This window comes from Brassica oleracea, unplaced genomic scaffold (genome assembly GCF_000695525.1).
Source record: "Brassica oleracea var. oleracea cultivar TO1000 unplaced genomic scaffold, BOL UnpScaffold01063, whole genome shotgun sequence".
NCBI classification, from domain to species: Eukaryota; Viridiplantae; Streptophyta; class Magnoliopsida; order Brassicales; family Brassicaceae; genus Brassica; species Brassica oleracea.
In genome coordinates, this window is record NW_013617633.1 from 17,644 (window position 1) to 32,409 (window position 14,766).

At 39.4% G+C, this 14,766-nt stretch overlaps 1 protein-coding gene and 1 pseudogene across 1 annotated transcript; one reads left to right on the plus strand and one right to left on the minus strand.

Moving 5' to 3' along the window:
• Nucleotides 1–278: 278 nt before the first annotated feature.
• Nucleotides 279–6,267, minus strand: LOC106320784 (annotated as a pseudogene).
• Nucleotides 6,268–8,884: 2,617 nt separating this feature from the next.
• On the plus strand, nt 8,885–14,211 carry LOC106320781 (condensin-2 complex subunit D3-like). Its single transcript, XM_013759140.1, is given in 13 exon segments — nt 8,885–9,178; nt 9,180–9,512; nt 9,514–9,570; nt 9,572–10,349; nt 10,661–11,198; nt 11,342–11,526; nt 11,800–12,291; nt 12,437–12,528; nt 12,632–12,719; nt 12,802–12,916; nt 13,017–13,149; nt 13,258–13,432; nt 13,525–14,211. Coding segments are annotated over 13 exon segments (3,927 nt in total). The 5' UTR covers nt 8,885–8,924.
• Nucleotides 14,212–14,766: the final 555 nt, after the last annotated feature.

Sequence of the window (14,766 nt, forward strand, 5' to 3'; positions counted from 1 at the left end):
TGTTTATAGTATATTCTTCCAAATATTTATGACAAGTTTTCAAATTATGAAAGTGTCGACCAGGTTCAATTTTAACTTTCTTTTATAAAAAGAGTTAATCTTAACTACACGACATCCATGTTCTATGTATCACGACCAACTATTATACCAGATAGGACACATAAACAAACGAGCTTCACAATTTACCCCAAATACTGTACACAAATGTGTTACAAATATACAACGAACTGTTTTATGTATAAGAGTTCCACATGACTGCTACTATGTCAGAGTCAGTATAACGAACTTCAATCAACATTTCATCATCAATAAGTTTGTAGAAGACATTGGATACAAATGTTGACAAAGGACAAAAAAAAACACAAAATGAAACAAATTGAAAAGAAAAACACATTCCCCAACTCACAAAAACATGAGGATGGAAGAGTCGTGTGCATTAGTAGAAGAAAAGATCACCTGGCTGGAACAAAAACTAACTTCATTCCCTTTTTTTTCTAGCGCGGAACTCTCTTCCGGCTAAGGATCTCTTGTTCTTTCAGACGGTGTTGGAACCGAGCTAGACGGGCTTGAAGGCTTACGAGCCCAGCTGCTTTACGGGACAAGACAAAGTTCAGTTGTGTCACATAGTTGTCAATCATGCTCCCTGGCCGATCCACCTCCGCTAGTAATTTCATTTCCTGCTCAAACCCAATACAATGTTGCAATAACCAAAAGACATAAGCCAATAACAAAGTAGGTGAATGGCTTTATTTTGTACCTCGCGAACAATCTCCATCTTATCCTCGATTTCTTTTCTGTGTGCTGTAATTAAGGCCTCTTCCTCCTGCCAGAGATCAAAACCCAATTATAATTAAACCGCAGTACAGATTTCTTAATTTTGCAAAATTCATTACATTCCCTGGAACCAGATGGGGTTATTACCTCAAGCAGTGCACTAATGTTTTCATCAGGAGAAGGTGGCTCCGTTATTGTTTCATATTGCCTTGAAGAACCATCGCTCGTGTTCCGACTGGCGGCAGTACTATTGAGCTGTCTGAAGTTTATCGTCGCAGGAACATCAGACGCACTGATGGAATCTCTTTTTGACAAGTTTAGATATCTTTCTGGTTTTTCCTCCCGGGGAACTTTCCTACGAGTCGGTGATACATTCTTCACTTTTTCTTCCTGATCTGAAGCGTCTTGAGAATAAGAAGATGACTGAATCCTTTGACTGGTGGAGCCGCCGCCAAAAGAATTGCTCATATCTGACCTTCCTCTGTCCATTGATATCGATGGTATTCCACTTTCTTCTTTAAAGCTGACCGGATATGAAGATGGGTAATTTGTAGGCTGCTTGAATTCAATACCCGAAGTAGAGTAGCTGCTGTCTTTCTCTACCCTTCTCCCTGTCTCCTGTGCATTATATTCCTGCGGAGGCTCAAAGACATCTTCTGCATCGTTTGAAGCTAGTTGAGAAGAAGCCAAAGACGCATCCTTATTAGCTGGCGGCAACGAGTTATAGGTTTGATCCTTCTTGCTATTTCCACTTTTAGATAGACTTTTAACCCTGTTGTAAAATTAGTAAATTACAGACATGAGTTCAAGAGATGAAACCGAGAGTTATCTCAGAAAGGTTTTTAGCTCATCAAAAACATACCGATCGGCGTATCTTAATGTATTTAGGGTATGTTCGCATGATCCTTCGTTTGGAGAGATGCAAGAAATCATCACAGTTCTTGAGTTTCCAACAAATGAGTCACGGAGCACTTCAGTTAGTTTGCTTCCACGGAATGGAATATGTAGCTGGTCATTGTCCAGCGCGCGGATACATTCTTTGAGAGCTAACAAACTCTTATTGATTTCTGCACCTTCAATCCTAAGAAACAACCATAGTCAAAAAGAACAGTTCAGATCAAGAGTAGTCATCCTGACGGTAGAAGGTAGATTTACTTTATCCATGAGGCCAAACAATCATTTTAAACCTAAGTTCTACATAGATGGGGAGGTCAATACTCTTTTAACAGATGACAAAGATGATCTTACCTTGTCTGGCGGTCATTGTCTGTGGTGTCTGCACCTCTTTCACTGCCAGCAAGATCAATGAAAGAAATCTTCCCCACAACTTTCCCTCGTGATTCGTTATTATCATTATTATTTCGTCGAGTTTCTTTCACCTCCACATGCTTTTTGACAACAAGCTGCAAAATAGCATGTGATCTAGAAGATTCCTCATTGGCGCCAGTTGATCCTGTGCTCCTTGAAGCACTCCCTTTATCGATATAATCCTTTACGATTTGAATATCCGAAACTTCAAACTCTTGCAGGCCAACAATGCAAACTTGTTGTCTACCATCTTCTCGCATACAAAGTTTCCTGCTCAGCAACAACTTATTAGTCAGCCAACTATTCACATGCATTTCTAATACATGCAAACAGTATTAGAGTATGGAGACTGATAGAAGAGTAAATATATATACTACAATGTCCAATGGCATACAAATGAAGAAAATAAATTTGAATGTGCCAGCTCAAGCTGTTGACGTTTTTGTCCAGCGGCATTTTTCCAAAAAAAAACTCATAATACCAAATGTGCCATTTAAAAGATATGAGAACAGAAAAAGAAACACTAACTTTCTCTCGGAGAGAAGATCGTAGAGCTTTCCACCATATATCTCGAAATAACTGAGCCACAACTTAAGCCTCTGATCACGATATACTGGTTGACTCAACATCCTCATAAGATCTTGAACGGCCCGTATAGGCAGTGGTTTCATTGTGAATGTCTTACCGCTACCTAATTAAAGCAAAACATTATCAAGGTCACAGAAGCAAAAAGATAATATTAACGAGTATAAAGTAAAAGGCGATAGGAATACTAGACTTATTACAATAACATTGACCTAAGAAATAATTCCCATGGCAAAAGTATAATTATGTACCTGTTTGACCATATGCAAAACAGGTAGCTTTGGTTCTTTGAAAAATCGTGGGAATAATTGGCTCTATCGTGACCCGATACACCTGATCAAGGGAACAGTAAACAACTTTAGAATATATAACACAGCTTAAAATGGAAATCAAACTAGAAAAAAGGTGGACGAACAGGAATGCTAGACTATAATTTAAAGTTCACATGGTTAGTTTATTTTAAAACTAATCTATGTTATCTCGCATCTTGAAGTACAATAACGCACCCCACTAGGGTTGCCACTTATTAGTCAGCCAACTATTCACATGCATTTCTAATACATGCAAACAGTATTAGAGTATGGAGACTGATAGAAGAGTAAATATATATACTACAATGTCCAATGGCATACAAATGAAGAAAATAAATTTGAATGTGCCAGCTCAAGCTGTTGACGTTTTTGTCCAGCGGCATTTTTCCAAAAAAAAACTCATAATACCAAATGTGCCATTTAAAAGATATGAGAACAGAAAAAGAAACACTAACTTTCTCTCGGAGAGAAGATCGTAGAGCTTTCCACCATATATCTCGAAATAACTGAGCCACAACTTAAGCCTCTGATCACGATATACTGGTTGACTCAACATCCTCATAAGATCTTGAACGGCCCGTATAGGCAGTGGTTTCATTGTGAATGTCTTACCGCTACCTAATTAAAGCAAAACATTATCAAGGTCACAGAAGCAAAAAGATAATATTAACGAGTATAAAGTAAAAGGCGATAGGAATACTAGACTTATTACAATAACATTGACCTAAGAAATAATTCCCATGGCAAAAGTATAATTATGTACCTGTTTGACCATATGCAAAACAGGTAGCTTTGGTTCTTTGAAAAATCGTGGGAATAATTGGCTCTATCGTGACCCGATACACCTGATCAAGGGAACAGTAAACAACTTTAGAATATATAACACAGCTTAAAATGGAAATCAAACTAGAAAAAAGGTGGACGAACAGGAATGCTAGACTATAATTTAAAGTTCACATGGTTAGTTTATTTTAAAACTAATCTATGTTATCTCGCATCTTGAAGTACAATAACGCACCCCACTAGGGTTGCCGGTAGATTTCAATTCCTTAAGGCTATTAAATTACCTCGTCATTTGAAACATGCTCACCCAGAACAGCATCAAAGCAAAACTCATGTTTTTCCATATATGCAGTCAAATCCACCTGCACCAACAAAGATTAAGTTTCATTCAATATCAGAAAAAAAAACATAAAATGAAGAGGGTCTATGACCTTTCATCTCGTTGAACTGAATCATGGATGTCATGTTATCTTTTAATGTAGCGCACACACGAACCTTCAATTTGATCTCGTGAACGGTCAAAGAATTATTAGAGACAGTGATGATATTGTCCTCCTTTTTAGCGGTTTCCTTTTTATTCAGCGGTCTCTTCCTTACCTGAATAAATATGTAAATATGTATAGTTCTCCAATGATGACGACCATTGCTTGAATTACAACCAAGCAGTGGGAAACCAGGTAACAAGATCGAAAGAAATGCCATACCACTACTCTTATTTTGGCTACACTGTTCTCTCTTCCACTACTTTCTTTTTCACTCTTAGGAAATGGGCTCGAAGGTTCAGCGTCCTGTTCTTGTCGCTCTTGCTGGTTAGCTGGCACACTGAAATCTTCTTCAAAAGCCTGATTGACACTTGGCATGAAAGGCGATGGCTCAAACGGTTCAGAAATCAATGAGTTGGTGACTATTACGATGAAATAATTATCATTAAGCAGCGGAAAATGAAAGAAAAATTCCACCAAACAGACCACATTCCCGACTCCTTTTAATTGCAATAGCTCCTCTAAGTTAATGAATTACTTGAACAAGTAATTAACTTCAATATCTATATGATAAGTTTCACAACAGTAGTAATTATGTTGACTAACAACGGTATCCAGGTCTCAAATCAAAAGCCGACTAAGTTTATGTCCAAAAGATGATTATAATGGGGCTGAATCATACATAGCCGGTAGGTGAGCGTCAATAAAAGATTGTAAAGGGGGTGTTAACAAAAAAAAAAAGTAGCAACAACCAAGATAGAGCTCAAAGATATTCCTCATCCTACCGTATGTGGTCACAAACCGGCAAAAATAATAAAGTTATGTGATTTAATTTCCCTTGCAAACATACCTCGGACAGCAGCTCTGTGTCATCCATTGCGTGAAGATCTAGCAAGCCAGCTCCAAAGTCACCTCTCAACTCAGGTGAATAAAACCCATCTGAAGGGGGCATAGCTGCTGATGTTTGACCAGTGGGTGTATACGGCTCAGAAGCAGATTACCCATTCAAATTAAGATTTCTCATTAATTTGAAAAGTCTTTGCTTCTCTTCAGCAGTTTGTGCTCCATAACCCTAATACAAAATAATATATCATAAAGGAGTTGTCCACTGAAAACAGAAAAAATGACCAAAACGATGATCACATGTATAGAACCCAATGGACATGACACACAGTTAAGAATCCTACTTCCACACATTTAGAAGCTTTAGCAGAAAAAATATACCCAAAACTTTCTAATTAAGAATGATACATGCTCTGATCACAAACATATAGAGCTAAGAATTGAGCATACTAAAGAAACCATATAAAAGTATATGCAAGAATCTAAAGGAAGAAGTTACTACCTGCATGAGAAGGTTCGGGAGATGACGCTGATCAGTACCTGCGGAAGCAACAGGAGACCCAAGATGCTGTAAACCAGCGGACTGGAGCCACCGCGCCATGACGGCATCCCCAGCCTCGTTTCCAGGTCCTGCGCATTGTTCAGAGCTCCATCGTACAACGCCGTCGCAGCCGCAGCAGCATTACTCTGCTGCATATGGCCGCCCATGAGGCGCTGTGATCTTCGTTGAGGAGCCAGAGCAACAACGACTCTTCCTCCAAAACAAAAGCCACAGTCAATAGTGATAACATCATCAGCAACAAGTTTCCGTCTAATGAGAAATCGATTGCGAAAACTCACCATGAGGAGAGGAAGCTGCGACTAACACCTGGAAACTTGATTCACTCTCCTTCGGAATCTAAAATTCAATCGATGGATTCAGCTTTCATCAGAGAATGGTGCAAAAATGTCGATGAATCTCAGGTGTTACAAGGAAAGGTTACCTGATCTGTGTGATCTGGAGTTTTCTCGGGAAACGATCAGATCTATGGGAGGGAGGAAGGAACCCTAAGCGAGACGTATTGTTTGGGTATGGAGAGAGAGAGAGAGAGAGAGAGAGAAGAGAGGCGAATCTGATTCAAATTTTCGTCGCCTATCCCGTAAGCGATGCCGGGGCAGAGAGAGAGAGAGAGAGAGAGAGACCAAGGTGATTTGACAAGGTACTATTATTATTATTAATTAACAACAACAAACAACCATTCGAAACATCTACCAATTTTTTAAGTAACTAATAAGAACCCCCTTAACTTTCATAAAATGTTTGATTTGCCCCCCAATGTTTTTATACATTGCATTGATCTAAGCCATGAGCATCCATTTCTCACACACATTTCATTTCATGCTGCTAATTCTGACCTTGGAGAAATCTATACTATCGGAAATCTCTTCTTCTTGTGGAATCTAAACTCAGCTTATTCCATATGAAAATATGAATGTGTTGAGTTTATTTAATTGAAAAACGTTTATTACAGAGATATCTTTCAATTACAAAGAAAAACTATCAAAATCAGCTCAAAACAATAAACCATATGAGAAACGACTTTCTCTATAAACTCAAATTCTTTGCTGATTTCGTGTATTTGAATGAATGCTCCTTTGAATGTCTTCCTCCCTAATTACCGAGAGAAGTCAGTAGATCTTTTCATATTTTTTTCTCTCGGGTTTTCTTCAACCGTCTTTCTTCTTTTTGATGTTGGGCTGAGCTTAATTTTTAAAGAGTCTAGTCGATAAGTTATTAAAGAGGGTCTTTCAACAACTAAATTACCATGAGTTAGTAGATAGAAAATGTTTATTATCACACGCAGGGCCGTCTAATAGCACGTGCATGTGGAGCGGTCGAATATGGTCTAAATATAAAAATAAAAATTTTAAAGAAATTTTCAACAATATATACATAAATTATAGCCTAAAACTTCAAAATTTAAATACAGTAATGACTAATTTAGAGTTTATATAATTTATAAAAGAACGTTAAATATATATAAATAGAACTATTAGTTTTTAAAGCTATTTCATTATGCTTTAAATATATCGCTAATATTTTTGAACAGGGTCCAAAAAATAATTGAGACGGTCTTGATCACACGCATAAAATTGGTGTAGTAGATTACTATATAAGGTGAATTAATACATACTGTAGCACTTTTGGATTTATAACAATATAAAATTGTGATACATGATTACTGTTTTGGTAATAGTATCAGTACATATTAGTAATCAAAATTGAAATCATTCAACTCATTGAGTTTTCTATAAGTAAGTCATTATTGCCACAACTTTTGAAGTATATTTTCGAACTGGAAATGTTGCATATGCCAATATACTATATTGATGGAAGCTAAAGATTCTATCTACCCACGTAAAAGTAAGCAGTGACCAGATAGTTTATACTTTTTATAGCACGGCAAAAAAGTTGATTTGCTTAAAGATGTTCAAGGACCTAAATTACGTATTTATACTAAATCATGAAAAACATAAGTATATTCCAGGTTTCTGATTGATTATGTGGCAATATAGTTAAGGTATGATGCCATACCTCTGATAATGAAGGTTTCAAATTAACAATTAATTTGGTTTGTATCGATTTACTTGCTGAGAACAAACTATTACATCAAGTGGCAAAACAAAATGTGTGGGGTTACTTAAATTTGAATCAAAATGCTTTTGCTTGAGCCTAAAGCGTTTTTATGATGAGAGGGATTCGAATTTGAAGTCGAAACAGTTACGGAGGAGTTGTCGAAGCTCCATGTTTTTTTTTTTGTATCGACAAAACCGATCTCTGGTTTTGGGCAGCATCACAAAAACCACCCTGATTGTTTAAAAAGTGTAGAGTAAAAGTGTATCGTATCTAAACTCATACGTCCAACACACAACTACACTTTAAATATGTTAACATGTATTGAATATGTTAACATTTTTTATATGTTTAACGTTCTTTTATAAATTATATAAACTCTAAATTAGTATGTACTGTATTTAAATTTTGAAGTTTTAAACTATAATTTATGTATATATTGTTGAAATTTTTTTTAAGAATTTTATTTTTATATTCGGGCCTTGTTCGACCGCTCCACATTCACGGCCCTGAACCAATGCTTTGTAAGAAATGAGAATAAATGAGAAAACAGAGAAGAAGCAAAAAGAGTTGAAACATCGTAAAGTCGACCACGTTATGTTTGCTGTTACTTGAGCTACGTACCAGCTAATATTGGTTATACACTCTTGTTTGTACACACGATAGAGCATGATTAACTCCGGTTTTTAAGCCCGGGTTCTTAACTCATGATTTGATATTTTTTTAATTTTTAATTTTTATACTTTTTGGTTAAAAGACGGCTTTTAGACCATGATTGACCTTAGTCTCTTAACTTAGGTTTTTAGTTTCGGGTAAGAGATATAAGAGCCGTCTCTTAGCCGAAAAATGTAAAAAAAAAAACAAAAAAGATGTCAAATCATGAGTTAAAAACCCCGACTAAGATACCAGAGTTAATCATGCCGTTATATCTCTTATTTAAGAGATGCTTGTTAGTTTTTTTTATAAAAAAAACTAAGAAATGTCTCTTACCCGAAGGTAAGAACCGCAATTAAAAGACTAGGGTTAATCAGGCATGTAACCTCCAAACCCGAGTTTACGCATCAAGGACTCTACTTTGTCTCAAATTCTTTAATTTGCCCCTAACTTTATTTCCTTGTTCAATTTTAAATTTCGATAAGAGCAGTCAGATCGCGGGAATCCCAAAATGTTTTGAACAGTGACATAAAACCCTAAGAATCCCAAGTCCTCTCAGTATCACTCGCCATGGATGAGGAGCTTTTGCTCGCTAGAATCATCGCAGGATTCGAAGGAGGAGGAGGAGACGATGAATCCCACTACCACGAACTCGTCGCGGATCTCAAGTCTCTCCTCGACACAGACGACGATGAAATCCTCGATCGGTTCTACGTCAGCCTCTCCTCTACGGCTTCATCGTTCCTCCGCTGCTTCTCCGCCGCCATGGATTCTCCGGTTGAATCCGGCCGTCTGGCTATTCTAGCCTCCGAGGCCTATCTCTCTCTGCCCCGTTTTTACTTTCTTCTCCCCCGTCGCGTTTCTCTCTCTGCTGGGATCGATTCGCCGCTACCTCAAACCTCGTCGCCGGGAGGATTCGGGAGCTGCGGCGTCGTCTCAAGGGAACAAGAAGAAGAGAGGACGCGGTGGTGGTTCGAGGAAGAACGCTAGAAACCCAGGGCGTGAAGATGGGGACGAAACGGAAGAGGGTGGGTTCGATGCGAAGTTGGTGTTTAGAGTGCTGGAGCGTCTGGGCTCGGTTCTGGGCTTTGTTCATTTGGATAGATTTCCCGATAGCTTGAAGTCTTTGGTACAGACTGTGAGCGAGATTCCTTTACTAGGTTTTGAATTACGATCGATTGATGGAAATGTGCGGGAGGATTCTGGGTGGAGTGTTGAGCTCTGACAGCCGCTGAGATTTCGAAGTCTTTGACACCGTTGCTTTTGATGGGGAAGCATCAGGCGAGAAGCTTCGCGTTGGGATTTGTGTCAAGGAAGATTATGGGTTTGGCTAAAGATAACTCTGAGTTGAAAAAAGTTGTTTGTAATTTGCCTAAGTTTTTGGTTCACAAGGCGCCTGAGAAGGCTGAGCCGCGTGGGTTTGCTGTGGAGGCGATACTGGAGATAGTAAAGGCAATGGAGGTTGAGGACCAATCGGAGTTTGTTGATTTTGTGATGAAGATGGGTCAAGGGAAATCTAATCTGAGGATATTAGCTGTTGATCTTATACCTTTGATGATGAGCTCGTTAGGAAACCCCTTTGGAAGTATTAGTTCAGAGGATAGCGTGGAAGACTCGTGGGGATTGGGTTGTGTTAATGCCTTAGTGCAGCGGTGTTCAGATTCAAGCGCTTTAATTAGAGCTCGAGCTTTGTCCAACTTGGCTCAAGTTGTGGGGTTTTTGTCTGGTGATGGAAGGAGTAGGTCGATCCTGAAACAAACCCTTGGGTTTACTGGTGGTGAGACTTCAGAGGGAAAAGGTAGAATAACTGACCTTTTGAAGAAGAGATGTGTGGATGAGAAGGCGGCTACCAGGAGAGCAGCTCTTCTTCTAGTTACAAAATTGACATCCCTTTTGGGTGGTTGCTTTCATGTTAGTATCCTAAAGACATTGGGTACATCTTGTTCTGATCCGCTCATAAGTATTAGAAAGGCTGCAATTTCAGCTCTTTCCGTGGTATGTTTTCTGTGACTCAGTGTCTTCCTTCTCCCTTACTTTGATACGAGTATGCTTTGTCTTTTACTATCTTAAATTTGAGGAAACCAAATTTGGAGGGCCGAAATGTTCTATATGAATGAATGAATGATTGTGCGTCTTAGTCATTTGGATGAATGAGGGAACGTATAACAATTGTTTCTTTTGCTAGTACTAAAATCTTGTCTAACTTATTTCTAAATATAGGTTAAATCAGTGACTTGTTCATATGCCTCTCGCTCCCTTTTCTTTATTTGATAATGTAAATCATTGTCTTTTTCTGTTCACTGTAGGCCTTCAGAATATGTACAGATGAAGTTGTAACCACTGAATGGTTACATTCTGTCCCTCGGATGGTCGTGGACAATGAAACTAGCATCCAAGAAGAATGCGAGAATGTCTTTCATGAACTAGTCCTGGAGAGAATATCGCGAGCGGGAAATTCCCTTTCTCAGGGCAGTGCTTCTCTCCCAGACAACTGGAGCTCTAGCTCAAAAGATCTAGACAGAGACATTGAAGCGTTGTTTCCAGAAGGAGTTTTGGTTCTCCTAAGGGAGCTCTGCAACAGCGAGGTTTCCCCTTGGGTAAAGAAAATATGTGTAAGTTTGGGCAAGAAGAAGCAACTGAAACCAAGAGTTGCCCTTGCGCTGCAGAGTATCATAAAGGAATCTGAATCACTCTGGTTAAACCGTTCAATGCCAATAAATAAATGGACAGCTCCTGCCGGGGCTTGGTTTCTTCTTTCAGAGGTGTCAGTTTTTCTTCCAAAGTCTGTCGAATGGGAGTTTCTTCACCATCATTGGCAGTTGCTAGACAAAAATGACTTGCAAGGTTAGCCAGTTTTCATTATACGGCATCTAAACTAACTCGCTTACCTCTCTACTTATTGCTCTTAGTAGCGTGGTTTCAATTGTAACTACTGCCCTAGGTAAACCAGTTCTTGAATGTGTGTTTTTGATGATGCGGCTTTTCAGAAGGAACAGATGGACAAGGTGATGAAGAGGGTGTAGAGTGTAATTCTTCTACATGGGCTGGGGATCGAGTTTTTCTTTTGCAAACTATCTCCAATGTTTCCCTTCAGCTGCCACCAGAGCCTGCTGCAGATCTGGCCGACAATTTGCTGAAGAAAATCGAAAAGTTTAACCTGCATTCTGCTGAGGTAATCATTGGATTAATAGCTTTTCGATCTCATATATGATATCAAATTTCGAAGGCGTAGCAAGATACTGGGTTTTGTATTGGACGTATTCCTTCAGATAGATATATTTTTTTCCTCTACATCTGTGTAATGGGACCTGGTTTTAGTGCAACTGTTGAATGCTTGAATCGATCAGATTATATTATTCACTGGTTTGTGGATGGATTTTTTTATCGCTAATCCATGTATGGTTTCATGTGTCTCATGATCTTAGCAAATGCTATTCAATGACAGGTCGATGCACATGTTAAAGCATTAAAAACTTTGTGCGTAAAGAAAGCGCGTATCCCGGAGGAGTCGGATGTGCTTGTCAAGAAATGGGTAGAACAAGTTTTATCTAAGGCATCTAAGGTCACTGAGAAGTACATCGAGGGGATCTCCAGTAATAATCTTTCTTTCGCCACACCAGCAATGCTTGGAAGTAGGAGAAGCAAGAAACTGGATTCTGTATCCAAGAAGTTATCAAAAGCAATCACAGCAGTATATACCATTGGATCTTGTGTCATTATATATCCTTCAGCTGACACGACCAAAATTGTTCCGTTGTTACATACTGTAATCACTTCAGGAAGTGCTGATTCAAAGCTGAAAAACAAATTGCCACAAGCCAATGCTTGCTTGAAGCAGAAAGCTCCTCCTCTCTATAGTCAGTCTTGGTTGACCATGGCGAAGATTTGTTTGGCTGACGGGAAGCTTGCTAAAAGATATATCCCTCTCTTTGCACAGGTCGGTGGATTTGCCTTTGCTGATTTCTCTGCCCACTTATCATTTCGATTATTTTTGGGAAGGAAAATTTCAGTGACTGGCAGCTTCCTTTATCTCTGCTGTTTATTGTAACCTATGTGAGCTCCTTGATGCCTTGCTCTTACAGGAGCTTGAAAAGAGTGATTGTGCAGCCTTGCGTAACAATCTTGTAGTGGCGATGACAGACTTTTGTGTTCCCTATACAGCCATGATAGAGTGGTAAGTTATTCACAGAACATTAATATTTCATTAGTCTTTTCTCAAATGTTAAAAATACGTAATTGTTACATGACAAAGACTGATGGTTTGTGTACCCAAATAGTTACATCCCAAAGATTACTAAACGTCTTCGGGATCCTTGTGAAGTTGTTAGAAGGCAGACATTCATACTTCTCTCAAGGTTATTACAGGTATTGCCATTCTCCACAGACTCCTCACCTTCCATTGTTGAAAAATCTATCCTATAAGCAGGTTTTGTTATTTTGATTTCAGAGAGATTATGTGAAGTGGAGAGGCGTTCTTTTCCTTGGCTTCCTTCTATCTCTTGTGGATGAATCTGAAAAGATACGTCGACTTGCAGACTTTTTATTTGGAAACATCCTTAAAGGTATGAAACTCTGGGAACAACCATGAAAGGCATTCCTTTATTCCCTGTTATTGTATAATCGGTGGTATTTTGATTAATATTATCCCCATTTTGCTTATAGTCAAGGCACCACTTTTAGCTTACAACAGTTTTGTGGAAGCTATTTATGTGTTAAACGATTGCCACGCCCACAATGGCCACAATAATTCAGATGCTAAGCAATCAAGAACAAAGGATCAAGCTTTTTCTATCAGGTACTCGTCTTATGCTTATACATAGCCTAGTTAATGTTCTATATGTAACTTGTCATTTTGGCGTGGATGATTTAGTGGGTGTGTTTTTTGGTTGCAATCGTTCTACAGAGGAAATGATGAAAGAGCTAGGTCTAAAAGAATGCAGATCTACGTTACTCTGCTTAAACAAATGGCTCCAGAACATCTTCTGGCCACATTTGCAAAGTTATGTGCAGAGGTCCTCGCAGCTGCTTCTGATGGAATGCTCAACATAAAAGATGTAACTGGTCAGTCAGTTCTACAGGTAACTTCCAATCTAGCTGGAAGTTGTTGAGCCCTTTTTTTTCCCTGTCGCCATCGATGAGTTCTCTTACCGTGTTTGTTCTCGCGGTGTAGGATGCGTTTCAGATCTTGGCGTGCAAAGAGATCCGTTTATCAGTTTCAAGAGGATCTTCGTCTGAGACAGTAGAGATGGAAGAAGAAGGTGGAGACTCCAACGCGGCGGCTGCCAAAGGAAGAGCCATAACGCAAGCTGTTAGGAAGGGTTTGATTCAGAACACGATTCCAATCTTCATTGAACTCAAGAGACTATTGGAGAGCAAGAACAGTCCTCTCACAGGCTCGCTCATGGACTGCCTCCGTGTGCTCCTGGAAGACTACAAGAACGAGATAGAAGAAATGCTCGTCGCTGATAAACAGCTTCAGAAAGAGCTCGTCTACGATATGCAGAAGCACGAGGCTGCAAAGGCAAGGTCCATGGCTAACCAAGGGGTTGGTTGCGGGACAAGTCATAGAAGCCGCGAACCAGAGCAACCAGCAACAGCAGCAAGGGAGGAGAATGTTAGGGATTCGAGATTGGAATCGAGAGTGGTATCTGCGGCCGCTGATGCAATGGCGGCTAAAGCGGCAAGGTTGGTACTGAGAGAAGTGAACGGTGGAGCTGCAACGCCGCCTCTGAGCGCAATGAGCGTTCCGAAGCTAAGGTTGAGCCTTGGAGGAGGTAAACAGAGTGGTCGACCATCGGCGGATGTGCTTGAGTCTCTCAGAAGAAGACCAACTTTCATGTCTGATGACGATAACTAAAATAGAGAGAGAGACTCAGGAAATAGCTTTTGTTGTAACTAAATTACTAATGTCTATTGTGGGTATGCTTGAAAACGAATGTAAGAAGTTTCTCATGTTGTTTCTATCATTTCTCCAATAAAAGAAGTTAATTTTCTTTATTGTAGTTTCCGGCGCAACCAATCGTGAAATTGGAGGGTAGATGTGTAAATAAAACAAAAGAGCTCAACATATATATCATCGATTCTATTAAAAGACAAAACCATTAACAACTTCATTCTCTCTCGCTCGGTAAACCCTAACCGCAAGAACGATGCCGGCTCCCACGACGGAGGCCGAATCAATAGAACCACAGTCGCTGAAAAAGCTTAGCGTCAAATCCCTAAAACGAGCTCTTGATCTCTTCTCCCCTGTCCATGGCCAATTCCCTCCTCCTGATGCCGAAGCGTTAGTCTCCGATCCCAAATTTCTCTTCTCCAATCCTCGATTTTTTGAACTAATCATAGAAATTCTTCTCTGTTTTCTTTGTTGCAGCAAGAAGATTCGTCTCAGCCACAAGGTAAATAGAACCCCCCC